The 27,653-nt window shown below is 46.8% G+C and overlaps 2 protein-coding genes across 4 annotated transcripts in view; both read right to left on the reverse strand.

Annotated features, from left to right (window-relative positions):
* ARHGAP39 (Rho GTPase activating protein 39) overlaps positions 1–23,075 on the reverse strand; it is a 108,567-nt gene extending 85,492 nt beyond the window's left edge. For all 3 annotated transcript variants that reach the window (XM_053896285.1, XM_053896284.1, XM_053896283.1), the window contains exon 1: positions 22,866–23,075. The gene's annotated coding sequence lies outside the window, so the exon portion shown is untranslated. The remainder of the gene's footprint in view (positions 1–22,865) is intronic.
* On the reverse strand, positions 22,227–24,056 carry LOC128775288 (keratin, type I cytoskeletal 9-like). The gene is made up of 3 exons (XM_053896179.1): positions 23,969–24,056; positions 22,720–23,420; positions 22,227–22,373 (listed from the first exon to the last, which is right to left on the reverse strand). Exons 1-3 carry the CDS (start codon positions 24,054–24,056, stop codon positions 22,227–22,229), a joined length of 936 nt encoding a protein of 311 aa, XP_053752154.1.
* Positions 24,057–27,653: the final 3,597 nt, after the last annotated feature.

The raw sequence follows: 27,653 nt of genomic DNA on the forward strand, positions 1-27,653 counted from the left end.
TTGTGATTCCACCTATACCAGATGTCCAGAACAAATGAAGTCTGCAGAGACAGAGAGCAGGTGAGTTGCTACCTGGCTGGTGGTGGGAACAAAGGCCAACTGAAATGAGCTCCCAGAATCTCTTTGGGGTCGTGCAGATGCTTTAAAATTGGATATGGTGATGGCTGCACAACTCTGTAAACGTACTAAAACCAGTGAATTGTATTCTTAAAACAGGTGAATTCTGTGTTATGTAAACTATACCTTAATAAAGCAGTTAAAACATTATAGGGTGAATGCTGGCTCTCGGCAGCCTCCCCCCACTTTCACCACACATTTTGGGGCTCCGTATCACTCAGCGCCAGTATCTGAGGCCTTCTCTCCCTACAAGGAGCCCGAGAAGGGGTCAACTGTGCCAAGCACGCCCCATCTGAGACCTGGCTTTTCTCTGAGCACCACCTGCCTGCTCAGCCCTCTGCCAGCAGCTGCACCCTACACCTGCCCCTCTCTGTACCCAGGCCAAATCTGAGATAACCTAGACTCTCCTCACAACTCAACTCAGTGTCATCGGACTCTGTCCCTCGCGGTTCCCCTGTCATAGGCTGCCACACCTCGCCCAGAGAACCAAAACAGGCCCTGGGTACAGTATGTCCTCTAAGCCTCCTCCACGAAGGGTCCACTGTAGCCCCGCTTCTCCAACAACGAAGCAGAGGCAAACTCCAGCCAGCCGTCACTCTGCTCAGCATCAGACTGCAGCCGCCCCACACTGCAGATGCCCGTGTCCTGCAACCAGAAAACAGCACAGCAGAATGCACATGGGGGGGCAGCCGCCCTGGAAGCTGAGGGACACCACTTCCGTTCAGGCATGAGAAAGGTCGGTCCAGGGTTAGGGACCCGGGCTGGAAACTCTCCTCAGTGGGCACACTCTTCACTGCCTCTGTCTCTGTGTCTGCACTGCAAGAGTCCCCAGGCACAGTAGACCTCAGGACCTTTACCCATGCTGTTCCTCCTACACACAACAGTGGCACATGATCAGGGCACGGCGGCACTTCTTTAGAGAGTCCTCCCAGGAAATACACGTCCTGGCTTCCCAGGAGTCACAGCCACTGCAGATGCACATTCCCAGGATGAGGCGTGCCCAGAACACCCCAGCACCCCTGGCCAGGATGGCAGTGTTCATCTGTTTCCCTCTTGACAGGGAACAGTTTGGAAGCCTTTGTGCTGATCCTTCTAAAAATGTGAAAATTATGAATCCGTATGGTAGGGAAGGGAAGCAGTCTGTCCATATGTTAAATTTCATAGTCACCATGCTGAAGGTGGCAGTGTGCCAAACACTATCACCTGTCCTCACTTTCACTGTTACGGACCCCCAGGGATGCTCCCCCCACCCCCTGCCCAGTGCCACCATGCACATGAGCTCCCTGCTCACTGTTCCCCCTGGACCTAGCATGTTGCCTCTCCGCAGCCCACAGTCGCCCACCCGCTAGCCTGCAGCTGTCTGTGCACTCAGTATGTGAGAATGGAGGGAGGCATTCCACATAAAACAAAATAGCAACATGGAAACAACTTTAAATTTGCCAGGTTAGGAACTTCAGTGGATGAGGGGAAAGAATGACACCTCGAAGACTATGAAAACTTAAATGAACCAGAGGACATTAGTGAAATTCATGCAGAATGCACAAAAACCAGAGGGAAGCTCTGTGCCCTCCAGAGAGGACACACAGGCAGCTGCCACATACCCAGGGGGACTCCAAGAGAAGATGCAGCCAAAGCAGTGCTGGCTGGTAGTTTTCCAAAGCAAAGCAGGATAAACACGCACAAATCCACCGCTAGCCTCACTACTGCGAAGAACCAAATACCCTACAAGCTACCACAGAGAAAAGAAAGACTTGTGGTCTGAAACATGCTGGAGGGTTCCTGGACACCAGCCCTTGACCACAGCTGGCCTTACCAACCGTGTCCTAGTGTATGGGACGAGGAAGAAGAGACCACTGAGGCAGGCTGCAAAAGGCACCACGGTTCCACCACACACTCTTGAGACACGGGCTTTGGCTGCCGAGTAAGACGCCCAGCCACCGAGGTGCCATGCCATGCTGGAGAGCCACAGGGGATGGCCAGCACCAGCGGCCTCTCCAGCCCAGCTCCAGGTACAAGGAAGATGGCCCAGCCCCAGGTGACAATGCACGATTGTTATAGGCCCTTAAGTTGTGGGGTGATTTGTTATAACTGGAGACAATCTACCAAGAAATACCAAAGTCGTATCAGATTTTGGCACTCACAGACCCTCAGTGTAAAAACTACTAAAGGATTCATTTTGGAAAGAAAACAGGCTGGAGGGAAACAATGCCAAGCAAGGAAAACATGAGACAAATTCAATTACTGCCTGTTTAAAAAGCTTTTTTATACTAAAAGCTGGAACAAGTCTCACTCAACAATAATAAAGACTACCCAGGAGGGGCAGTTAGTGAATGGCCAACGTGGACTGGAAAATAAATGTACAATATGTACATTAAAGAACAATTCGCAATCCTGGCTGCATATTTAAAATCACCTGTGAACTTCAAAAAAATTCATTTTTAAGCGTAGCTGGTGGCAAAGTCCAGTACATTTTTTAAAGTCCTTAAGGTGGTTTTCATGTGCAGCCAGAATCAAAAATCACTGATAAACAAAATAGAAATTAAGGCTGAAGTACTAATAGGAAACTACAGAAACGAGAAATAGTAACTTACAAACACACAGCACCAGGCCTGCCGCCTAACTGTGCGGTAAAAGTTGCCGAAACGGGGAAAAAGAGCCTCCATCCCTAAGGAAGCACAGCCCCCCACGCTGTGTTCTCCCAACATGCAAAATCCCCACAGGGTGACATCACCAATACTGATCATTAGAGACTCTAAAAACATGGACACTTAACCTCCACATCTGCACTTAATCTGCAAAGACCTCGTGTGCAGAAAAGCAACCTAAAAAATCTAAGGGACGGCCTTGTGTTCAGTGGAGCCAGAGTCACGGCTGGACTGGCCTTGTCCTCCTGCTGCAGCAACGAGACGTACACCAGATGTCTGAAAGCACTCTTGTCAGATGCTAGGCAACAGGCAGCATAGGACTGTGGCTGCTAGGAAAGGGAAACAAAGGGGTGAGCCCTGCCGTCCCCCCACTTCTGTCTTGAGCCATTTCGAGACCATGGGGGCAAGGACAGGGTCCCAAGCATGCAATTCACTGAGCCAAGAAGAGTCACTGGAAGCAAATGACCGCACCTTCAACTCTGTGAGGAGGAAAGGCAGTGAACTTGAAGAGAGCAGAAGCAGCACAGAGAAAACAAACAGGTTATCAAGCAGCCTAGCATCATTGAACTCCCCCTGAACAGAAAGAGGAAAAAAACTGTAACAGTTAGGCATAACAAATAAGCCAACAATGGCAACAAGCATATACAAAACCTGTGTAGCTGATATGAAAGAATAAAGGAAAAGAAGGAAAAAAAACCAGATTGGGGGGTGGGGGTGGCGCCTGGGTGGCTCAGTCAGTTAAGCATTCAGCTCTTGGTTTTGGCTCAGGTTATCATCTCATGGTTCGTAGGTTTGAGCCCTGTGTTGGGCTCTGTGCTGATAGTGCGGAGCCTGCTTGGGATTCTCTCTCTCTGTCCCTCCCCTTCTTTCTCTCTCTCAAAATAAATAAATAATAAATAAACTTTAAAAAAAAATGGGACAAACAGAAAGCAAACCATACTGATAATTACATTAGTGCAAATGGTCTTAAAACTCCAATTAGAAGGCAAAAGATTACCAGACTATATGAAAAAAAGCAAGACATGCTATTAAAGGAGGCCATTGTAAGTGCAATGATACAGATAGTGTAAAAGTAAAAAAAAAAAAAAAAAAAAGACACACTATGCAAACACCAATCATAAGAAAGCTGGAAGCCAAGGGGCTCCTGGGTGGCTCAGTCAGTTAAGCATCCAACTTCAGCTCCAGTCATGGTTTTGTGGTTCATGGGTTTGGGCCCTGCATCGGGCTCTGTGCTGACAGCTCGGAGCCTGGACCTGCTTCAGATTCTGTGTCTCCTTCTCTCTCTGCCCCTTCCCAGCCTGTGCTCTGTCTCTCCCTCAAAAATAAATAAACATTAAAAAAAAAATAGCAAAAATTTAAAAAGAAAGCTGAAAGCCTATATATTATCACATAAAGCAGATTTCCAGAAGAGAAATACTACCAGGAACAAAGAGGGTCAATTCATTAAGAATGCATAACAACCCTGGGGCGCCTGGGTGGCTCAGTCGGTTAAACCTCCCACTTCGGCTCAGGTCATGATCTCACAGTTTGTGACTTCAAGCCCCACATCCGGTTCTGTGCTGACAACTCGGAGCCTGGAGCCTGCTTTGGATTCTGTGTCTCCCTCTCTCTCTGCCCCTCCACTTGCAGTCTGTCTCTCTCAAAAATAAATAAACATTAAAAAAAAAAAAAGAACGCATGACAATCCTCATTGTGTATGCATCATGACAGAGCTTCAAAACACATGAGCAAAAAAGAAGTACAGACCTGAAAGAGTAAGAGACAAACTCAAAAATTTGGTCTAAGTGCACATATGAGTCATATTAACCCACTTACCTTATCAATCCACTTACACTTACACTTGGTATGAAATAATACCAACTATGTTCTCTAAATACAACATAATTATCTTAGAAATCAATAACACAAAGATAGGTGGAATATTTCCACATATCCACTTAAATAACATACTTCTACATAACACATGGGCCAAGAAGAAAGGACATAGGAAATTAGTATATTAAATTGAAGGAAAATGAAAATGCAAAAAAAAATAAAAATTTGCTGTATGCAGCTAAAGCAGTGCTTACAAGAAAATGCACAGCATTAAATACTTAATTTGGATCTTCAACAAACAATGTGGTTATGTTCCCATAAGCCCATCATAAGTTGAAAATGTTGTGACAAACACATTTAATACACCTAACCTACTGAACATCATAGCTTAGCCTAGCCTAAGCTAAATTGTGCTCAGAACGCTTATATAAGCCTATAGTTAGGCAAAATCATCTAACACGAAGCCTATTTTATAATAAAGTGTTGAATATCTCATTTAATTGATTGAATATGCACTGAAAGTGAAAAACAGAATGGTTGTCAGTGTATTGATCTATACCCTTCTGATTGTGTGGTTGGCTGTGGCTCACTGCCACTACTCAGCATCACGAGTACTGTACTACATATTGTGAGGCCAGGAAAAGATCAAAATTCAAGATTTGAAAAACAGTTTCTACTGAATGGGTATCACTTTCACACCACTGTAAAGCTGAAAGATCATAGGTCAAACCATCATAAGTTGGGGACTGTCTGAAGTAGGGGGAAAAAAAAGTACTAAAATCATTATCTCAGCTTCTACATTAAACACCAGAAAAAAGAACAAAATAGGGGCACCTGGGTGGCTCAGTTGGTTGAGCACCCAACTTTGGCTCAGGTCATGATCTCGCAGTTCGTGAGTTCGAGCCCCGTGTCAGGCTCTGGTGCTGACAGCTCACAGCCTGGAGCCTGCTTCAGATTCTGTGTCCCCTCTCTCTCCACCCCACCCCTGCTTGTGCTCTCTCTCTGTCTTTCAAAAATGAATAAACATAAAAAAAAATTTTGTAATAAAAAAAAGAACAAAATATCAAAAGGTGTGCAAAATATCAAAGTAAACAGAAGAAAATAAAGAGCAGAAGTTAATGAGACAAAAAAAAAATAGAAAAATAGAGGAAATCTATTAATCCCAAAGCCAGGGATTTTTGAAAAAATCCATGAAGTGGATAAACCTCTAGGAAAATTGATGAGAGAAAGAAAGAGAAAGAGAGAGAAAGGGGACACAAAGTAACAAAAATACCAGGAATTAAAAAAAGGGACATTACTACAGATCCTACAGATATTAAAAGGATAATAATGGAATATTATTAGCAACTTTATACTATTAGAGTTGACAAATTAGATGAAAAGGAAGGATAAATTCCTGGAACACCACAAAATACCAAAGATCACTCATAAAGGTAGATAACTTGAATAGCCAATGTATCTATTAAAGAAACAATTTATAGGGGCGCCTGGGTGGTTCAGCTGGTTGGGTGTCGGACTTCGGCTCAGGTCATGATCTCGAGATTTGTGAGTTCGAGCCCCACATCGGGCTCTGTGCTGACAGCTCAGAGCCTGGAGCCTGCTTCAGATTCTGGGTCTCCATCTCTCTCTGCCCCTCCCCTGCTCATGCTCTGTCTCTCTCTGTCTCAAATATAAACATTTTAAACAAAAATTTAAGAAACAGAATTTATAGTAAAAACCTTCCTACAAAGAAACCTCCAGGCCAAGATGGTATTAGTGGTGAAATCTACCAAACAATCAAGAAAAAACATTTCTGTACAAATTCCTCCACTACTTCTACTTTCTAGAAGCATTTCTCAACTCATTTTATGAAGCCAATATTATACTGATATCAAAACCAAAGATATTACACACACACACACACACACACACACACACACACACACAAACCCATAGACCAAAAGCCCTCAGGACCATAGATTTTTAAAAATCCCTCAATTTTTAAAAAGTTTAACAAACTGAATTCAGCTTTAAAGGATACTGAATCACACCCAAGTGGGGTTTATCTCAGGACTGTAAGGTTGGTATAACATTCAAAAATTAATAAGTGTAATTAACCACATTAACAGACTAAAAAAGAAAAAAAACACATGATCATCACACTAGAGGCCGAAAAAGCATTTAACAAAATCCACCACTCATTTTTAATAAAACCTCAAAGCAAAGCAATAACAGAAGGAAACTTCCTCAACCTGATAAAGGGTATATATACAAAATCTACACACACACACACACACACACACACACACACACACACACGATAGTGAAAGGCTGAATGCTTTCCCCCTATGATCAGTAACAAGAAAAGGACATCTACTCTCAGCACTTCTGTATGACATTTTACTGGACGTCCTAGGCAGTGCAATAGGCAAGAAAAAGAAATAAAAGATCCTCAGATTGGAAATAAGAAATAAAACTACCATTATTCATAGACAAAATGATTGCACATATTAAAAAACATATTAATGCTTAGTATTATTGATAAATTTTAATATTTAATAAATATTAGGGATAAATTTGGCAAAAGATACACAGAGGACCACAAAGTACTGATGAAAGAAATTTAAATGGATCTGAACTTATGGAGAGGTATACTAGATTTATGAAGTAGAAGGTTCAATCTATCTAATCCCATGCAATTTCCTCTCCCCACAGGTGTTGGATCTCAAAAGCACTCCCCAGTAAACTTCCTGCAAATCTCCATCCCAAAGTCAGTTTCTCAGGGAACGCAACATGGACTGTAATTAATACAGCTGACTCTTGAACAGTGTGGGGTCAGGGGTGCCAACCTCCACACACTTGAAAATCTGCATGTAACTTCTGACTATTGACCGGAAGATTTACCAGTAACATAAACAGCTGGTTATCACATATGTTGTATGTTATATGTATACTCCATACTCTTGTAATAAAGTAAGCTAGAGAAAATGTATTAAAATCATAAGAAAGAAAAAAAAAAAATCTTAAGGAAGAGAAAACACACTTACAGTATCATACTATATCCAAAAAACCTGCATGTAAGTGGACCCACGTAGTTCACACCCAGGTTGCCCAAGGGTCAAATTTATAAATTTGTAAAGGAAAGGAGACAAAAGTATGTGATATAATAATTACAGCCAGAAGGCAGATGTCTAGATAACTAGCAATATGCCAACGCCGACAGTTACAGTATAATGAACATAAGTAGATTAACACAGTGAAGGCTGGAGGAAAACCACCAGATTAACTCCCTACATGTGCTTCAAAGCTGCACATTTGAAGAGTGCTCTCGTTATACAGTAGATAAAATCATATATAAAATTGCTGTTTTTTAACAGTTTTTCTAACTTACAAAAATTGCAATTTCACATGGTTCAACTTTGTATTGTATTTCCACTGAGTCTTACCTCAATCACAACAAAATGTCCTTCAGGCTAGTAAATGCCCCCTTTGTGAAAAAATTTTTTAAGTTTACTTATTTATTTTGTGAGAGAGAGAAAGCAGAGAGAGGGAGGGGGAGGGAGGATCCTGAGCAGGCTCCACACTGTCAGCACAGAGCCTGATGTGGGGCTTGAACCCACAAACCATGAGATCATGACCTGAGCCAAACCCAAGAGTCTGGTGCGTAACCATCTAAGACATCCAGGCGCCCCTGAATGCTCCATTTTCAGTCACCACTAGCCCTAGAATAGTCTAAGTATGGAGACACAAGAGTTATCACCAAGTCAAGTTCAAAGTTCAAGAGTCTAAAAATGTAAGACATCTTGTAGAATATTTCATGGGGTCTAAACCAAGAGACAAGAGAATTCCAAACAATCTTCCAAGGAATCCTCTGGCTTTGGGTCATTCTCTGGTTTCAGTGCTCCCCATGTTGACAGCTACACCTCACGACCATACTCCCTCCCTGGAGGTTTCCCAAGCACTGAGCCAGCCTGCTTCTCTCCCCCACCTTCCCTAGCTGCCCCACGCACATCTGCTTGTCCACGCCCCTCCAACTGCGGGACCTCCCTCCAGCCCCCCCCCCCCCCCCGCAACCCCGCCCGCCGTCAATCAAGGCTCTTTTTTCCCTCTACACCCTATCCTTTCAACTGCTGGTTCTTTTCCCAGTTTCCACTATAATCTCTCTGTAGCTAAGTCCAGCATCTCTGCCCTGACCACGTCTCTCCCAAATGCTGGGGGAACCTGCCCTGAATGGTGCTCCCAATGGAACTCTCCTCCTCAGATCTCTTTCCCAACCACAGCACGCGCTTGCACTGCGCTGCATACCTGCTTCAGTTTGTGACAGCATACTGGTCTGCCCCCTGGCTCAAGGGTGTGTGATGCTCCCTTGCCCCTCCCCCAGCATCATGTCCCCACCACTGCCTATCCGGTCCGCGGTTCTCAACATTTGCCACCAGTCACCTCTTCCCACGTCTCACGGCCTCACACACACACTCGGGACAGAATCCCCTCTCTCTGCGTAAATACAGAAGACTCACTTGCTTTCAGCCTTCCCTCCCCCAATCCATCTCACCTCCACTGCCACACCGAAGAATCTCCCAAAAGGCCAGCCAACATCACCTCAAATGGTGCCCCCAAAATAAAGGACACTCCTTACACTAACATCTTCTGGGGATGGCGCCTGGATGGCTCAGTGGGTTAAGCATCTGACTCTTGGTTTCCGCTCAGGTTATGATCTTGCAGTTCATGAGTTCGAACCCCATGCTGGGCTCTGCACTGACAATGTGGAGCCTGCTTGGGATCCTCTCTCTCTCCCTCTCTCTTCCCCTGCCCCCCGCCCAAATAAATAAATACACAAATACATAAACTTAAAAATAATAAAAACATACAAAAATAAACTTAAAAAACTAATAATTTTAAAATAAAAAAAAATCTTCCAGAACTTGCCACGCAAAACGGTTGCTACTGGCCATTATGGCTATTTGAATTTAAATGAAGATTAAAAAAGGTTTAACATTCAGTCTCACAGGCCACTCTTCAGCACTCAATAGCCATTCACTTCTAGTGGCCGTTGTGTTCCTGGACAGCACAACTCGAGAGTGTGCCTGTCTTACCCTCTTGGCCCAGAATCATTTCCTATTTCCACTCTGTTCCAATAAAAACATCTCACTAACTGCTCCTCAATTATGCTTCCCACTTGCCAAGTCCCACTCCTACCTGAGGAAGGAACATTGCTCTTCCTCGCAAAGGCCTCAAGGGGTCCCGCAGGGTGATCGTCAGTCCCCCCCGTTTCCAGACATCCCAGTCCAGCTAGGCTTCAGGGAGCCCTCCCAACTCCGCCTTCAGAATGCACCCAGTTCAGGGGCACCTGGGTGGCTCGTCAGGTAAATGTCCGACTTTTGATTTTGGCTCAGGTCATGACCTCATGTTTTGTGAGTTTGAGCCTGGTGTTGGGCTCTCTACTGTCAGTGTGGAGCCTGCTTGGATCCCCTGAACTCTCTCGGCCCCTCCCCTGCACACGTGTTCTCTCTCTTCTCTCTCTCTCTCTCAAAAAAAAAAAGAATGCACCCAGTTCAAACACAGGCACTCCTGAACCACCACAGCCCCCTTCATGCACACAGATGCATATGCACAGACATACACACGTGTTCACACACTCACACGCATGCTTACACACTCACACTTGCTCACACACTCACACACATGCTCATACACATATGCTCACATACGGCCACATGCTCACACATACGGCCACACACTCACACACATGCTCACCCTCACACACATGCTCACACATCCACGTGCATACTCTACCTTCCCACAGCAGCCACAGAGAGTTTTCCAAAGTGTCTATTCAATGAAGTTGCTACAATACAACGATTTACAAGAAATATATATTTGGTCTTCATCCACAATTCCTAAAAAACTGCTTCAGAGCTATAAAGGTGAGATGGGTGTCTTATTACTAACAAAGGTGACTTTTGGACCCCATGCAAGGGGGCGCTGGTTGCCAAGAGGACCAACCAGGTGATTAGAGGATTATGAGTCCCACCCCCTGAGATCTGGGGAGGCGGGGGCTGGGGCTGAGCCCTGGGCTCACCTACTCCCCTCCCAAAGCTCCAAACAGCAAGTCTCCCACCCTCATTCTCCACAGAGAGCCTGCTTCCTACTCCCCTAAGAAAAGTTTCGGAAGAGGACTCCCAAGGCCACCATGGACCACCACACCTCTCGGCCCTCTTGCCAACCACCCCCCAAACGTGTGCAGCAAACCTGACACACTCCAGCAAGTGTCTCCTCTACATCATTTCTTCCTATCTAACGGGTTAGTCCCATCAGCACATAAATTGGGTGTAATTTCCTGCAAAAACAGAAGGTTTTCTGTTACCCCTTGGCAGCAAAAATCCTTGAAAAAAGGTGCCTGTACTCACTACCTCCAATTTCTTTTCATTTTTTCCCTAAGTCTACATCAACACGTTTGGCTCCCCACCACACACACACCTCAGAATCTTCTCTTCCAAGTCACCAAGGACCTTGATGTTGAATCCAGTGGCAGTTCTCATCCTTGCTTCTTTAACCTTGCAGCCCCGGGTACTGAAAACCACTCCTCCTCCCCAGTGACCACTTGGGTCAGCCCATGCTCTCCACTGCCCACCTGGATCACCCACTGCTCTCCACTGTCCACCTGGATCACCCACTGCTCTCCACTGTCCACCTGGATCACCTCCTTCTCCCCACTGTCCACTTGGACCATCCACTGTTCCCCACTGTCCACCTGGACCACCCACTGTTCCCCACTGTCCACCTGGATCACCCACTGCTCTCCACTGTCCACCTAGATCACCCACTGCTCTCCACTGTCCACCTAGATCACCCATGGTCCCCCACTGTCCACCTAGATCACCCACTGCTCTCCACTGTCCACCTAGATCACCCATGGTCCCCCACTGTCCACCTAGATCACCAACTGCTCTCCACTGTCCACCTAGATCACCCATGGTCCCCCACTGTCCACCTAGATCACCAACTGCTCTCCACCGTCCACCTGCATCATCCCCTACTCCCTACCATCTACCTGAATCATCCCTCGCTCCCTACCGTCCACCTGGACCACCCACTGTTCCCCACTGTCCACCTGGATCACCCATTGTCCCCCACTGGCCACCTAGATCACCCACTGCTCTCCACTGTCCACCTAGATCACCCACTGCTCCCCACTGTCCGCCTGGATCACTCACTGCTCCCCACCGTCCACCCTTAAAGAAATTAAAGAACCCCTACAGGTAAGCTATCCCATGTTCATGAAATGTTTATCTTAACATTGTTAAAACGGCAAAACACTCCAAATTGATCTACAGACTCTACAGACCCTTGTAAAAATTGAGCTTACTTTTTTGCAGAAATTGACAGGCTGAACATGACATTCATATGGAAATTCAAAGGACTCAGGAAAAAAAAAATCTTGAAAAGGAAGATCAAGTGGAAGACACACTTTCTGGCTTCAAAACTTGTAAAACTTCAGTAATCAAGAAAGACAGGGTGGTACTGGCTTAAGTACAGACATACAGACCGATGGAACAGAATTGAGAGTTGAAAAATTTAACCCTCCAATTTACACACAGATATTTCTAACAAGGGTGTCAAGATGATTCAATAGAGAAAGAATGAACTGTCTTTTCAACAAATGGTGCTGGGACAACTGGATGTCCACATGCAAAAGAACGAAGCTGGACACTTACCTTACACCTTACACAAAAATTAACTATAAAACTCTTAGAATACAGCGTAAGAGTAAATCTTCATCACTTTGGATTAGGTATCGGTTTCTTAGCTACAACACCAAAATACAAGCAACAAAAGAAAAAATAAATTGGAATTCATCAAAAGTTAAATTTAAAACTTCTGTGCTAACGATACCATTAAGAAAGGGAAAAGACAACCACAGAATGGGAAAATACACTTGCAAATCACGTATCTGATCAAGGGCTTGTATCTAGAATATACACGGAACACTTATAGCACACTAACAAAAAGATAAATAACCCAATTAAAGAATGAGCAAAGGATCTGAACAGACTCTTCTCCAAAGCTGACATATAAATGGGCAATAAGCACACGAAAAGATACTGAACATCACTAGCCACCAGGGAAATGCAAATCAAAACCATAATGAGATAGTACTTCACACCCATTAGGACAGCTATAATGAAAAAGACACACAGTCACAAGTGTTGGAGAACATGTGAAAAAAATGGAACCTTTATACACTGGTGGCAAGAAGGTAAACTGATGCATCCACTTGGGCATTTCCTCAAACATAGCCCTTTAGCTACTATAAGATGTAGCAATTCTAGTCCTAGGCAAATACCCACAAGAAATGAAAACATATGTCCAAACACTGGTTCTGGAACATGCACATTTATTCACAAATGTATACAAACAGCAGCATTAGTCACAATAGCCAAAAAGTGAAAACAACTCAAATGTCCATAACAGATAGATGGAAAAACAAAATGTGGGGACACATGGGTGGCTCAGTCTGTTAAGCATCTGACTCTTGGTTTCAGCTCAGGTCATGACCTCATGTTTGGGTTCATGAGCCAGAGCCCCAGGTCAGGCTGACAGTGTGGAGCCTGGTTGGGATTCTCTCTCTCTCTCTCTCTCTCTCTCTCTCTCTCTGCCCCTCCCGAGCAAGCACACACGTGCGTTCTCTCTCTCTCAAAATAAATAAATGATCAAACATTTTTTTTAAAAGATAGAAAAACAAAATGTGGCACTCAGACAACGGACTATTATTCAGCCATAAAAAGGAATGCAACTCTGATGTGTGCTACCAGACACTGAGAAGCAGGACAGCAGCATCAAGACCAGTGGCCACACTCCCTCCTGTCACCCTCCACATGTAACCCATCAAACCCCACCAATGGGACACCTCTGCCCACCTCTTAGCCTCTATCCCAAGTTCACTCACGTGAACCTACTTCTGTACTTTCATCTTAATTCATTCTGATATGACAGCCCGGGTGATGCTTCAAAAAGATCAGCTGTTCAGGTCAGCCTTTTGGCAGCTCCTGTAGTTGGTATGATCTGGTTGGCTGCCTGCCTTGCCCCATCTCTTCCCCTGCTCCAGGCTCCCAGTCCACAGGGCCCTGCTGCCCCAGGGGTGCCACATGGCTGATTCTCCTCCCCACTCTGCATCCATACTGTGGCCTCAGACTCAATCTCATACCCAGAGGCGTTTTCCCTGACCCATCATCTGAAAAGGGTGCCCTAGATTTGCTCTCACAGTCTCACCCCCATCTTTCAGGGCAGGGCACCACAATCGGGCAAGTGTATGTCTGTTTCCTGCACTGGCCTCTGAGCTCCAGGAGGCAGGGGCCTCACCCCTGCATTACCAGCAACCAGCAGCACTGCCTGACACTCAGTGGATGAAGAGAAAGGAATGACCACCCGCCTCCAACGCCAACAGTGCTGCCGGTGGTGCTCCCTCCTCCCGCACAGGGACCCTGACCAGGACAGGCTTCATGCTCGGGAGGAAGCACAGAGCTTTACGAAGCCCTGGGGCAGCCAAGCTTCTCCAAATGCCCATCAAGGTCCTCCATGTCCTGAGTAAATGCCAACTCCAGTTTGTAAATTCCTAACGCTGGCATTCTTTAGGGACTACATGGGTGACATGAAATGAGGCCCCCATAAGGGCCACCACACAGGCTCAGAGGGGCACTGATGAAGCCCCTGCCCCACAGCATTCCGCAGACAGCTGTGCACTGTCACCAACAGGCATGTAGTCCCACCCTCACAAGAGATTTTATCATGTAAAATACATTACAGTGGATCAAGGCAGATAATACCTTTATGTAAGTTCTGATGTCTTCTGGAAAGGAAGTGAATGGCTATAGCTAAGGCTAAAAAAGATTCTTGCGACACTCCTCACTGAACTTAATTGCATTCTGACTACAGCAGGCGGGTCTAGATGAGGGGGCTGCCCCTCCAGGAGGCACCCTCCAAGCTCTCAGCTTTGCAAACATGCCCCCAATTGCTGACCTCCTGCCCTGCCCACCCTGCCTTGGCCACAGAGTGCTACTAGAAGCTTTCTACACACCTGCTGTTTCCTGCCCTTTCCTGCTGGTGCTGCCCTTTCCACCAGGGGCACTGTTCCTGTGCCTGGCTAACACCCTTGAAGACTCAGTCACAGATACCCCTCCTTTTTAGATGAGATACCCTTTCCTCCAAAAAGCCTACCTAAACTTTGTTCATTCTAGGGTAGGCTAACAGCCACCACAGGGCTCTTCCCAAGATCCCATAGATGCGTCTACCACTGCTGTCCACATGAGGGTATCACAATCCATTCCCATGTGTCCCCCACCAGGGGTCTGGTCTGTCTCCATCTCAGGTCACCTGACTGACAAGTGGCTGGCACATAGCAGGTGACAGGAGAGACCAGGAGCAGGATAAACATGGGTGGGCCTGGAAGACAGAGAAGCAGACATCAAGTCTTAACAAACCAATGGAGAAGGGCTCTACCCCTGAGCAATGCCCATCCTGGGCCCCAGTGGCCACAGGCAGGAAGGCCGACGCTATTCCTAGACAGCCACCTGTGGTCTCCACACATCCCTACAATGAAGGTCTCTGGGCTGGGACCCACAGTGTTATTCCCTCCCAGCTTTTGGGAACAGAGGCTGCTTCTTGGACTTCCCAGAGTTGGAAGAAATAGGAACCCTAATAGCACAGCTGAATTGTGAATACAGAATATAATGGCCAACACCACAATTAAATAGAAAAACAATACAGTTCAGAAGCTGCTTCCCCTTTATTGGTAACATATGCAAAGCGATGCACAAGTAACGTGAGAACTGGGGACTGGGGAAACGTGGGCTGCAGGTGCTTCATCACAATGCCAACTGCTCTGAAGAACATACTGGCCATCACAAAAATCCCAGGGAATGGTTGGAGGGACTATAATAGGAAACCACCAGCAGTGTCTTAGGGACAATATTACTGTAAATCTCAACCCATGAAGGAAGTATCAGCCCCTCTGATTAGTGCTGGAGACTCTAGGGTCACAAGAAAAGCCCAAGAGAGATCCTGACTGGAAGGAGGGGATCCAGTTTTGTCATCTGTAAAATGGGGGTAATGAAGGGGGCCTCAGTGGACTGCTATGAGGACTGAAGGAGTTGACACATACTGTAGCACTGTGAGTATTACAGCAGTCCCCCACATCCACGGGGATATGTTCCAGGCCCCCAGTGGATGCCTGAAACCCCAGGTAAAAACCAACTCTAAATATACAAAGTTTTGTCCTATACATACGTACCTATGATAAAGTTTAACTCATAAATGACACGAGATTAATAACCATAATAATAAACTACAACAATTATTAATAATACACTGTAATAAAAGTTATGTGAAAGAAAGACAAAGAGAGGAAGCAGGATGGACATAAGAGTACATTCAAAAAGGAAAATCAGCTTCAATACCAGGAGCCAGATGAGGGCTTTCAGGTCTGAGCCCCAGCACCCTGGCTGGGGTGGCTGGTTTACACTGCAGCCAAAAACTCTTGGGCTTTTGCTGGTCTTCGACTAGTGTTCACGAGGACAGAAGAGGGGCTCTGCTGACTCATCAGCCTCCTGGTGTTAAAACTAAGGTTTTAAATCCTTCATGCCTATAACACTCGGTATTTTACAGGATCCTCTAGGACTCAGTCATGCTTCAGCCTTACAACACCCCTGAAAAATAAACAAGATAGATACGATCTGAGCCACAACCAAAAGCGGAGGCGCAGATGTTAAGCAATTTATCTGTGACCAGCAATTTATCTGTGACTGCACCGGTCAGGGATTGAGTCAAAGCTTAACTCAAGTGGGACCAGTGCTGCATCCGGTACACCCGGCAGCTCCGAAGATCAGGGATTTACTGCCTCACTTTCCATGCTGCCCCCTGGACTTCTCCCCACAACCCCAGGACTGCGTCAACACCAAGACTCCCTGTGGGCTCTCACCTTGGAATGCTCCCTCCTGAAAAATCCTAGTCACTCTTGTTTTTAATAGCTTTATTGAGATAAAATTCACACAGCATACAATTCACCCATTTTGGGGCGCCTGGGTGGCTCAGTCGGTTGAGCGTCTGACTTTGGCTCATGATCTCATGGTTCGTGAGTTCAAGCCCCGTATCAGGCTCTGTGCTGACAGTGTGGAGCCTGCTTGGGATCCCGTCTCCCTCTCTCTCGGTCCCTCTCCTGCTGGCACACGCGCTCCCTCTCTCCCTCTCTCTCAAAAATAAAAAACATTAAAAATTTAAAGTGTACCCTATACTGATACCAGCATATTCAGATCTGTACAGTCTCCACCACGATCACAGGATGTTTTCATTACCCCCCAAATAATCCCATGACTCTTAGCTGTAATCCCCCAGACTCTAGCAACCACTAATCCACTTTCTATGGATTTGCCTATTCTGGACATTTCATGCAAGTGAAATCATATCATATGCGGACTTACATGTCTGGCTTATTTCACTTAGCACAATGTTTCAAGATCTACCCACATTATAGTATGAATCAGTACTTCACGTGTATTTATTGCCAAATAATATTCCACTGCACAGACAAACCACATCTTGTTTATCCATTCATGTGTTGATGAACATTTGGGTTGTTTCCACTTTTTGGCTATTATGAAAATGCTGCTGTGAATATCTGTGTACAAGTGTTTGTGTGGGAGTGTTCTAGTCACTCTTACCCATGAGAACACATGAAAAGTAAGCCAGCTTCTAATTGAGAACCCCATTTAACCTGACAATACTGTATTATTTGAGATGTAGAGAACTGGGAGAAATAAATGACCAAAGGAATTGGACAGTTAAATAAAGAAACAAGAGCAAAACTCAATCTAGTGGAATAAACATGATGAAAGAAAGAAGTGCTATTTCTAGGGATGGGTCCTACAGGCATATTCCCACATCACCAAACGCTGTGCCTTCAAAGTTACTTGTAACTGCACAAAGTATGATATTCAGCAGTAGGGGCTGGTTAGATAAATCACACCACCTCCACGGAGCCAAACACGACGCAGCCATGAGAAAGAATGAACTGGGAAATGCACTGATACAGGATGACCTCCCAAACATATTTAGTTTAAAAAGGCAAGGTTCAGAAACTTTTTGAAAAGGATAGGAAAAAGAAAATAAGTGTATATATTTGCTTTTATAGTTACAAAGTATCTCTCAAATGAGATACAGTGGGTGCCTCCAGGGGACCACAGGCTCCTGGGGGTAGAAACAGGACAGACACAACAGTGTGCCCAATCATGAATGTGAATAAATTATCTATTCCAAAAAAGATTTCTTTTAACTTCTTAGGAAGCAAAAATAAAGACAATCTACGAGAATAAAAAAATTATACTTGCAATCCCTATCAAAAAATAACACCAGCATTCTTCACAGAGCTAGAACAAACAATCCTAAGATTTGTATGGCACCAGAAAAGACCCCGAAGAGCCAAAGCAATCTTCAAAAAGAAAACCAAAGCAGGAGGCATCACAATCCCGGACTTCAGCTGTATTACAAAGCTGTAATCATCAAGGCAGTGTTGCACCAGCACAAAAACAGACACTCAATCAATTGAACAGAATAGAAAAACCCAGAAATGGACCCACAAACGTACGGCCAACTAATCTTTGACAAAGCAGGAAAGAATATCCAATGGAATAAAGACAGTCTCTTCAGCAAGTGGTGCTGGGAAAACTGGGCAGCAACATGCAGAAGAATGAACCTGGACCACTTTCTTACACCAGACACAAAAATAAACTCAAAATGGATGAAAGGCCTAAATGTAAGACAGGAAGCTGTCAAAATCCTAGAGGAGAAAGCAGGCAAAAACCTCTTTGACTTTGGCCGCAGTAACTTCTTACTCAACACGTCTCTGGAAGCAAGGGAAACCAAAGCAAAAATGAACTATTGGGACCTCATCAAAATAAAAACCTTCTGCACAGCAAAGGAAACAATCAGCAAAACTAAAAGGTAACCAACAGAATGGGAGAAGATATTTGCAAATGACATATTAGATAAAGGGTTAGTATCCAAAATCTATAAAGAACTTATCGAACTCAACACCCGAAAAACCAAATAATCCAGGGAAGAAATGGGCAAAAGACATGAATAGACACTTCTCCAAGGAAGACATCCAGATGGCCATCAACACATGAAAAAATGCTCAACATCCCTCATCATCAGGGAAATACAAATCAAAACCACAATGAGATACCACCTCACACCTGTCAGAATGGCTAACATTAACAACTCAGGCAACAACAGATATTGGTGAGGATGCAGAGAAAGAGTGTCTCTTTTGCACTGCTGGTGGGAATGCAAGCTGGTGCAGCCACTCTGGAAAACAGTACGGAGGTTCCTCAAAAAACTAAAAATAGAACTACTCCACGACCCAGCAATTGCACTACTAGGCATTTATCCACGGGATGCAGGTGTGCTGTTTCGAAGGGACACATGCACCCCCATGTTTGTAGCAGCACTATCAACAATAGCCAAAGTATGGAAAGAACCCAGATGTCCATTGATGGATGAATGGATAAAGAAGATGTGGTTTACATATACAATGGAATATTAATCGGCAATCAAAAAGAATGAAATCTTGCCATTGGCAACTACGTGGATGGAACGGGACGGTATTATGCTAAGCGAAATTAGTCAGAGAAAGACAAATATCATATGACTTCGCTCATATGAGGACTTTAAGATACAAAACAGAGGAACATAAGGGAAGGGAAGCAAAAATAACATAAAAACAGGGAGGGGGACAAAACATAAGAGACTCTTAAATATGGGGAACAAACAGAGGGTTACTGGAGGGGTTGTGGGAGGGGGGATGGGCTAAATGGGGGAGGGGCATTAAGGAATCTACTCCTGAAATCATTGTTGCACTATATGCTAACTAACTTGGATGTAAATTAGAAATTAAATTAAAAAAAATTATACTTAAGAAAGCAAGCTAGCTCTAAGCAGCCAACATGGAGGAAACGAAGAAAGGGCCAGTCCTCTCCAGGGTGAAACCTGCCCAAACCCACCATCTTTACTGATGTCAATGCACTAAGAAAATGTTGCAAGGAGACACTGAGAGCACAAACATCTCTTGCCCTCAAAGACCTCCCAGTGCAGAGGGGAGACAACTCTCATCTGTGCAGTGACCAAAGAAAGGCATAGCTAAGAGGACCATGGGATACAGAAGGAGAACTTGATGTGCTAAGTAAGGGAGGGATCAAGACAGGTTCCTGCTGGGACAAGCCCCACTGAGGGTCAAAGGAGAGGAAGGGGTCACTCAAGCTTTGCCTGTTTTCAGGGGAGGAGGGAACATGGAGTAGGGCTCGGCCTTGTAGCACTGGCTGGTGTCACTGGAGAGCAGAGTGCGAGTCGGGGCGCACAGGAAAGAGCAGTGTAAGAGGCACGGGAAGCCAGGGAGGAGCACAGCCTGGCATCCTGTCCGGGGGGGGGGGGGGGGGGGGGTTGCCGGGTACATCGCAGGGTGCCCTAGCAGCAGTGCTGGCCTCCACACATTCAGTGCCAGGAGCGCCCGCCCCCAAGCTGGGACACCGAAAAACTTCAACAGACAAATCACCGCTGGGTGAGAACCAAAGCTCTGAATACGTCACCTGAGCCAGAGGAAAGGGGGCCGACCCAGAAGGGGCAGCCATAATGCGAGAGCGCACAGGCCCCGGAGGATCAGTCTGAGGAAGGATAAATTTGGTAACTACTCGGCGGGTACAATGAGTAGAACCCGCAGCAAGATGTTGTGGTTAGGGGAAGACCTAGGAACACCAGCTGTTCCAGGTAGAAACCAGCCAGATGACGGTCGCAAAGCACCAAAGGGCTGAGGCCAACGGTGAAGAAGGATGCAGGGTCTGAGAAGCCTAAAGGGCTTCTGCATCCGGAGGCTGGCAGCCAAGTCTGAGGCTGAGGGCACCATCACCCTGGTGAGACCACCCAGAGTACAAAGCAGACCCTCTATTTCCTTGGGGGGGGGGGGGGGGGGGAGAGTCCACCCCAGCACACGTGCAGGAGGAAAGGCTAGGTAGGATAGGCATTTTTATCTCTATCTCAGAGATTTTAAACTTTGCTCACATAAGCTATTGCATCACCATTTGTTCTGAACGTTAAACATTCTCACCCTTAAACCCCACAAATGTCCAAAGACTCTACTTAAAGTAGAAGGATCCCCCACCCCCCGCCCCAGTCTTAGTGTCACAGATTTAAAGGAAATGAGATGCAGTTATCTACGGTAAATCTAAGAATCTAAGATACTCTCCCTAGATCTGAGAAAGAAGATCATTTCCTTGGGAAATGAGGAATTTTCCTGCTTTGCTCTGAAGCACGTTAAATCACTTCTTCCAACAGCTTAGCAAGACAGAATGTTACAGAACTGGTAATTCCAAGTTCTTATTCTGTGGCTTGTGTCCTGTCATTTAAGTGTGTTAATAAATTATCTTTCCTATTACAAGGATAACACTGTTCAGTGAAGTGTGACAATTGCTTCAGTGGTGTAACTCAGAGAATTAAATCTCACTTCTGTCTACAAGAACCCTACCTGCCCCCAAGGACAATAAATAACTACCACAGGACTGAGTGGCTCGTTAGCAGCTTTCTTCTTCTCAAAACATTTTCATAACGTATACATTATAAATACATAATAGATATATATTTTATTTATACAGAATAATGTATCTAAGTTCATGAGATTTGTTGTTTACCTTTATAAAGACTATGACCCCAGCTAGCTCGTGTAGGAAAAGAGAGCCAAAGACTTCAAGTCAGTGTAAAACCAAGGCGGTGCCAGGAGTACACAACTAAAGAGCCAGCAGCCAAGCAACCAGGCCGTGGAAACCAGATCTCGGCAGTGACAGCTCCTAACTCTGCCCAACACATACAATGTACGGGGCACAACGAGTTTGTGTCTCCATTCACTGAGTCCTCACGACCAACCCTAGGGAGCCAGTATTACTGGTGTTCCCATTTTACAGATGAGAAAGCAAAGGCACAGAGTACAAAGCCAGTAAACAGAAGAGTCAGGACTCAAAGGCAGGCAGGCAGTCTGGCTCCAGAACCCGCCCTCTTCTCCACTCTTGGCAAGACAGCTGACTAGACAAAGTGCAGGCCGAGATCCACTGGCCTCTGTTCACTCACTGAGCAAGCGTGTGAGGGTCATCAAGTCTGCGCCCAGGACGCTTTATGCAGAGTCTCCTTGTTTTACAGTCACACCTCCTATCGAATCTCCTTCCCCTCCCCCAGCGAGAAGAAACACACCTAGCTCTTTGTGAAAGGGGAGCCGCTGCCCGGGAACCACCTGCTGTTTACAGAGGCACCCTGGACCCACAGGCTCTAATTCCTCTCACTGGCTACGAAGACAAATCTCCTATTGTCTGCACCATGGGAGGAACACGAAGCCTCGCAACTGTAGGTTTCTGCAGAGGTCACTGGAGGTTTGGTTAAACCCTACGACACCGAACGGAGGGCGGGCGGGGGGGGGGGGGGGGGGGACGGGCGCTGCATTTTTGCTGTTGAAGGTTGCGCAGCGCCCACAGCAGCTGCTGGTGGGAGCAGCATGTAACACACCCACAGCTGCCGCGGCCTCGCAGCCGGCCGCACGTTTTAAAATAAAAGACGTCCTGACCCCCAGATGCACAGGCTGCCTCACTCGTAGCCCTCGACACGGAACACGCGGCCTCCACCCACACCACTCCCGCAACCAGGAAGCAACCGAGAGAATTCCAGCTCCAGGAGGGCTGCGCCCCGGGGCGCCCCAGCCTGCCGCGCTGCAGAGGCCAGGTCTGCGAAGCCCTGCGGACACGGCCCGCACCCAGAGACGCGCGACACGACTCCCCGCGCCCGGACAAAGCCCCCACCCCGCACCCCGCCCCGACTGAGCCCCGCAAACCACGCCGACGCCCCACACTCGGGCCCGCCCTCAGGCCGGGCGCACTCACACCCACACCCACCCACGGCCGAGGCCACTCACGCTCACCGTCAGTGGGCCACACTCACGGTCACCCACGGGCCGGGCGCACTCGCACTCACGCCCACCACGGGCCGGGCACATTCACACCCACCTCACACACCCTGCCCCCCGCGAGGCCTCGACCCCCAGCGCCCCGCGCCCCCGCCCAACCCGGCCCGGCACACCCACGCTCCCTCCCCTCCCCGCCCCGGCTGCAGCCCCGTCCGCCCTTTCGGAGGCCGCGGGCCCGGACCTCGGCGAGGCCGGGCGGGGGCCGCAGCGCCGGCCCCTCCGCCATCTTCCTGGCCCGCGCCGCCCACCGCCCGCGCTCTCACCCGCCGGCTGCTCGCGGGCCGCGCCGCCACAGCCCTTCATCCCGGCCTGAGCGCCGCACCCGAGCTCTCCGCGGCTCTCCCGCCGCAGCCGCCACCGCAGGAGCAGGAGCAGCGGCAGGAGCAGCCTGCTCGGTCCGCGTCCTGCGCCGCCGCCGCCGCAGCTGCCGAAGCCGCCGCTGCCGCCGCCGAAGCCGCCGCCGCCGCCGGCCCAGTGCGCCGCAGCCGCGCGTCCTCCCGTCACCAGCGCAACCCCCCGCCTCCGGCCCCGCCCCCGCGCCTCCCCGCTCCCGCCGCCAGGGGGCGTCTCCGCGAGCCCGGTGCGCGTGCGCCGGCGTGCGGCCCGCAGGGAGCCAGAATCCGGCCCGAGGGCGCGCGCGGCCTGCCGGGAGTCGGGAGTGCGGTCGAGCCGGCTCCGCCCACGAGGCGAGCGGGCAGGTGAGCCCCGCGGAACCCGCGGCCCCCTGCCCGGGAGACGCCGCAGCCCTCCTGGCAGTCCCACGGCCCGCACCCTGGCCGACCTTTCCAGTGTGATCGCTCCGGAGACTCTCCATGTCCCTTTGGTGGGTGCAGTTGACGCTTCAGACGTCTCGCTGTGGAGTTGGTGTCATTTTACGTCCGGAAACCATATCGGACCCCCCTGAATCTCAGATTTCCCTTTTCCTGGATTCTGGAAAGTTATCAGCCTTTGTCTCTTTAAAATATTGGTTCTCCTCCATTCTCGTAGTCTCATAATTTGTTAGCCAAGTCGGACGATCTGTATCCTCCGTGTCTGTATTGTTTTCTATCATTTTGCTCTGTCATTCCTAACTCTTGGTAATTGCTCAGTTTCATCTTTACTAGTGCTCTCTTCAGCATTCTCTAATGTCTCTAGCTAGCTTCAAGCTTTTAAAAATCGTTATTACCCATATCCATTTCTAAAAGTTGCATTTGACTTCTATTTCTAAGCTAAACAGCCAGAAACTCTCTCACAACGAACTACAGAAGCCCACACCACTCGGTCCCTGGCCACACCCTGCATCCCACCATCGGAGAAACCGCAAAGGGCCGGAAGCTCGATTTAAAAAAATCCTCAACTGAGTTCCATTTCCTGTGCCGCAGCTCACTCCTGCTGCGCTCCGCTGCTGCCATGTCTCCTCCGGAGCTCTCCGACCAGGAGTGTGGCACCACTCGTGCACCTCCCTTTTGGGCCATCCTCACACTTCACACCCAAACGCGTGGACAGCTGGTCTCTGCTATTTTGTCTGGAGCTCCGTCTCCATTGTAGGCCCCTGAGAAAACCCACCCTGGATGAACCCAACCGTTCTCCATCATGACCACTGGAGAAACATCACACACCCAGGCAAGGTGGTTTCACTTTAAACTTAAAATGAGTACTTCACACTCACCTGCAATCTTGTGACGTTCTCAGGTAGCACAAGTCCCTCACTCTCCAAGTGACCACCAGAATTTCTCAGGCCTCTCTAGTTGAACCTCCCAGATGAGACCAAAACTCTTATCACCAAACCCAAAGGGCCACCCATATCCATCCTCTGCCCTTCACCTTCCTTCCTGAAAATGTGCAAGCATTATTTCCCTGCTCCTACCTAAGGCAGTCCCTCCCCTGGAGAACTGGAACCTGCTCCCTCTTAAATTTTCAAAGATTGTGCGTAGCTATCTCCTCTCCTAATCGTCTGTCTTTCTCTATTTATTTCCATGAGCATACAAATACACTCTGATATTTTTCATTACAAATAGACCAAAAAAAAAAAAAAAAAAAAGAGGGGGGCTCCTTTAACTTCATATCCTCCTCCCAGGTCTATGCCGCCCCTCAGCCTCCCTGGTGGCTGTGCTGCTCAAAAGGCTGCCTGCAACTCTTACCTCTTTCTCCTCTCATCCTCCAATTCCATGGAACACATCCCTATTTAGCTCACTTGTTGCTGACTCCAGTGTACTTTTTTCTGTTGTCATCTGGTAATCCTATCAGGAACATCCCACATGTTGAGTCTGAGTTCCTTTTGTTGACGGGAGCACTGGATGTACAAGTTCAGGGCTCCAATGACTTCGTGTGTCATATGCATGTAATACCGCAGGATGTCAGTTGGGTTTTTTTTTTTTAATGTTTATGTTTGAGACAGAGCATGAATGGGGTTGGGTCAGAGAGAGAGGGAGACACAGAATCTGAAGCAGGCCGAGCTGTCAGCACAGAGCCAGATGCGGGGCTCGAACTCATGGATCATGAGATCATGACCTGAGCCGAAGTCCGACGCTCAACCAACTGAGCCAGGCAGGTGCCCCACACAGGATGTCAGTATTTTGGCTAAGGACAGCAGGTAAGACATGTCCACGTATTCTAGAAAGATGCAAACACCTATATTCAGGGCTTCTAGGATGCTGCCAATGACTGCTCCATAATTCTTTGCCCTTCACCATTCCAGGTACATGTAAACTAGGAAGTGAGAGGATGAATGAAGGTTTCCTTGGAAAAAGATGTAGACCTACTAGTGTGTTTCCATTCTCCTTTCCCACCTCCTGCCAAACATAGGTGAAAGTGTTTATATAATGGAAAAAAAATAAATATGGGAAAATATATATTGGAGAAGTGATCCAAAATAAAACCCAGGTGGAAATTTAATATCACTGAAACAGTGAAATAATTGAAGTGAGAAACATTGCCAAGGTAAAAAGGAAATTACATTCTGTTAAGAGAGTACAAATAATTAACAATATTGGTCACTTTAGAAATAAAACTGCCAGTTATTTTGCCAGCAAAAATGGGCTTATTCGGTACGAGCAGAGAATTGCAATTCAGGATAGACAAGCTAAAGCAAAACTGTAGGCAAGTCTTCAGAGCAAAGGAGAGCAAACCTCTTTCGTAGAGGAAAGTGGGCAGTACCTACCTGCAAGTGAGGCCGGTGCACGGAGTTGTATTCGGCTGCAAGGAGTGGTGGGCTCCCTCTGCTGGCCTCCCAACTCCGTCTTAAACGAAGTTTACTTGATTCCGTTTCACAATGTATCCAGTTGGTCCCTAAACAACATAGCTCTGAACTGTGTGGATCCACTTATATGTGGATTCTCTTCAATAAATATATTAGAAAATGTTTTGGAGATTTGTGATAATTTAGAAAAACTTGCAGTGGCCCTTGGGTGGCTTGGTTAAGTGTCCGACTTCAGTTCAGGTCATGAGCTCATGGTTTGTGGGCTTCCTCCCCTCCCCCCTCCCCCATGTGGGCTCTGTGCTGACAGCTCAGAGCCTGGTGCCTGCTTCAGATTCTGTGTCTCCCTCTCTCTCTGCCTCTCCCCCGCTTGCACTCTCTCTCTCTCTCAAAAATAAATAAACATTAAAAAATAATAATACAAATTTTAAAAACTTGCAAACTTCATAGCCTAGAAATATGAAAAAATAATTTTAAGGTTAGGTGTGTCAGGAATGTATAAAATATGCAGATACGAGTCTACTGAATCATCTACTACTGTAAAATATACACGAGATTATAAAAAGTTAAAATTTATCAAAACTTATGCACACAAATACTTACAGACCACATATAGCGCCATTCGTAGTCAAGAGAAATATAAGCAATCTAAAGATGCAGTATTAAATCATAACTGCATAAAATTAGCTGCAGTCTTTTTCAAAAGAAAGCTACAGGGTCTCCTGTGTGGCACAGTTGGTTAAGTGTCCGACTCTTGATCTCGGTCAGGTCATGATCTCCCAGGTTCGTGAGTTCGGGCTCTGCACTGATGGTGTGGAGCCTGCCTGGAATCCTGTCTCTCCTTCTCTCTGCCCGTCCCCCTCTTGTGCACTCGCGTTCTCTCTCTCTCTCTCTCTCAAAATAAATTAATTTTAAAACAATTTTTTAATGTTTATTTTTGACAGAGAGAGAGAGAGACAGAGCATGAGCGGGAGAGGGGCAGAGAGAGAGGGAGACACAGAATCCGAAGCAGGATCCAGGCTCTGAGCTGTCAGCACAGAGCCCGACGCGGGGCTCAAACTCACAGACCGTGAGATCACGACCTGAGCTGAAGTCGGACGCTCAACCAACTGAGCCACCCAGGCGCCCCTAAATTAATTAACTTAAAAAAAAAAGCTACAGACCCAAAATGAGATCACATAGACCAAGTCACCAAACCAGGGCTTAATACCTAACCTAATTGCTTTTTCGCCCTGCCCCAGAAATGTAGTCTTAGAAATTTTCTGGTCAGCACCAGGAAGGTAATCTGACACATGGGCCTCTCCATCTCCCAAAGGAAGATGAGATAATCCACCTTCTAAGGACTTTTTGTCCCCAAATGAAGGTGACCTCACCTAAAATAATCCTTTTTTTTTTTTTTTTTTTCTGGTTATGACTTCCCTGTTCTGCTTTTAAAAACCGTTCCATTTCTGTGGCCTTTTGGAGCTCTGCTCTACTTGACACATGGTTGATTCATGAATCGCTTAATAAAGACAATTAGATCTTCAAATTTACTTGGTTAAATTTTGTTTTTTTCACAGCACATAATGTACTACTGTGATAAATATCAGCCACCTCCTGTTGCTATTGTGAGCTCCAGTGTTTCAAGGGTCCACTGAAAATGCCTTGTGACGTTAATTACCCCATATCAGCATTTTGCCTCTGCAGTAAATTGTGTATCACAATACAAGTCATCTCTCATGGTTCTCATGTATTTTTCATTGTAGTTAGTGCAATAGTATAAACCTTGAATAACACTATGGGACCCATACGAACTGCCACTAATGATGCCAGATATGCTCCCAGGAAGCAGGAAAAATGACGTTAAAAGAAAAAGTTGGATTGCTTCATATGTGCT

Source organism: Panthera pardus, unplaced genomic scaffold (genome assembly GCF_024362965.1).
Source record: "Panthera pardus isolate Hobbes unplaced genomic scaffold, ASM2436296v1 HiC_scaffold_7, whole genome shotgun sequence".
NCBI classification, from domain to species: domain Eukaryota; kingdom Metazoa; phylum Chordata; class Mammalia; order Carnivora; family Felidae; genus Panthera; species Panthera pardus.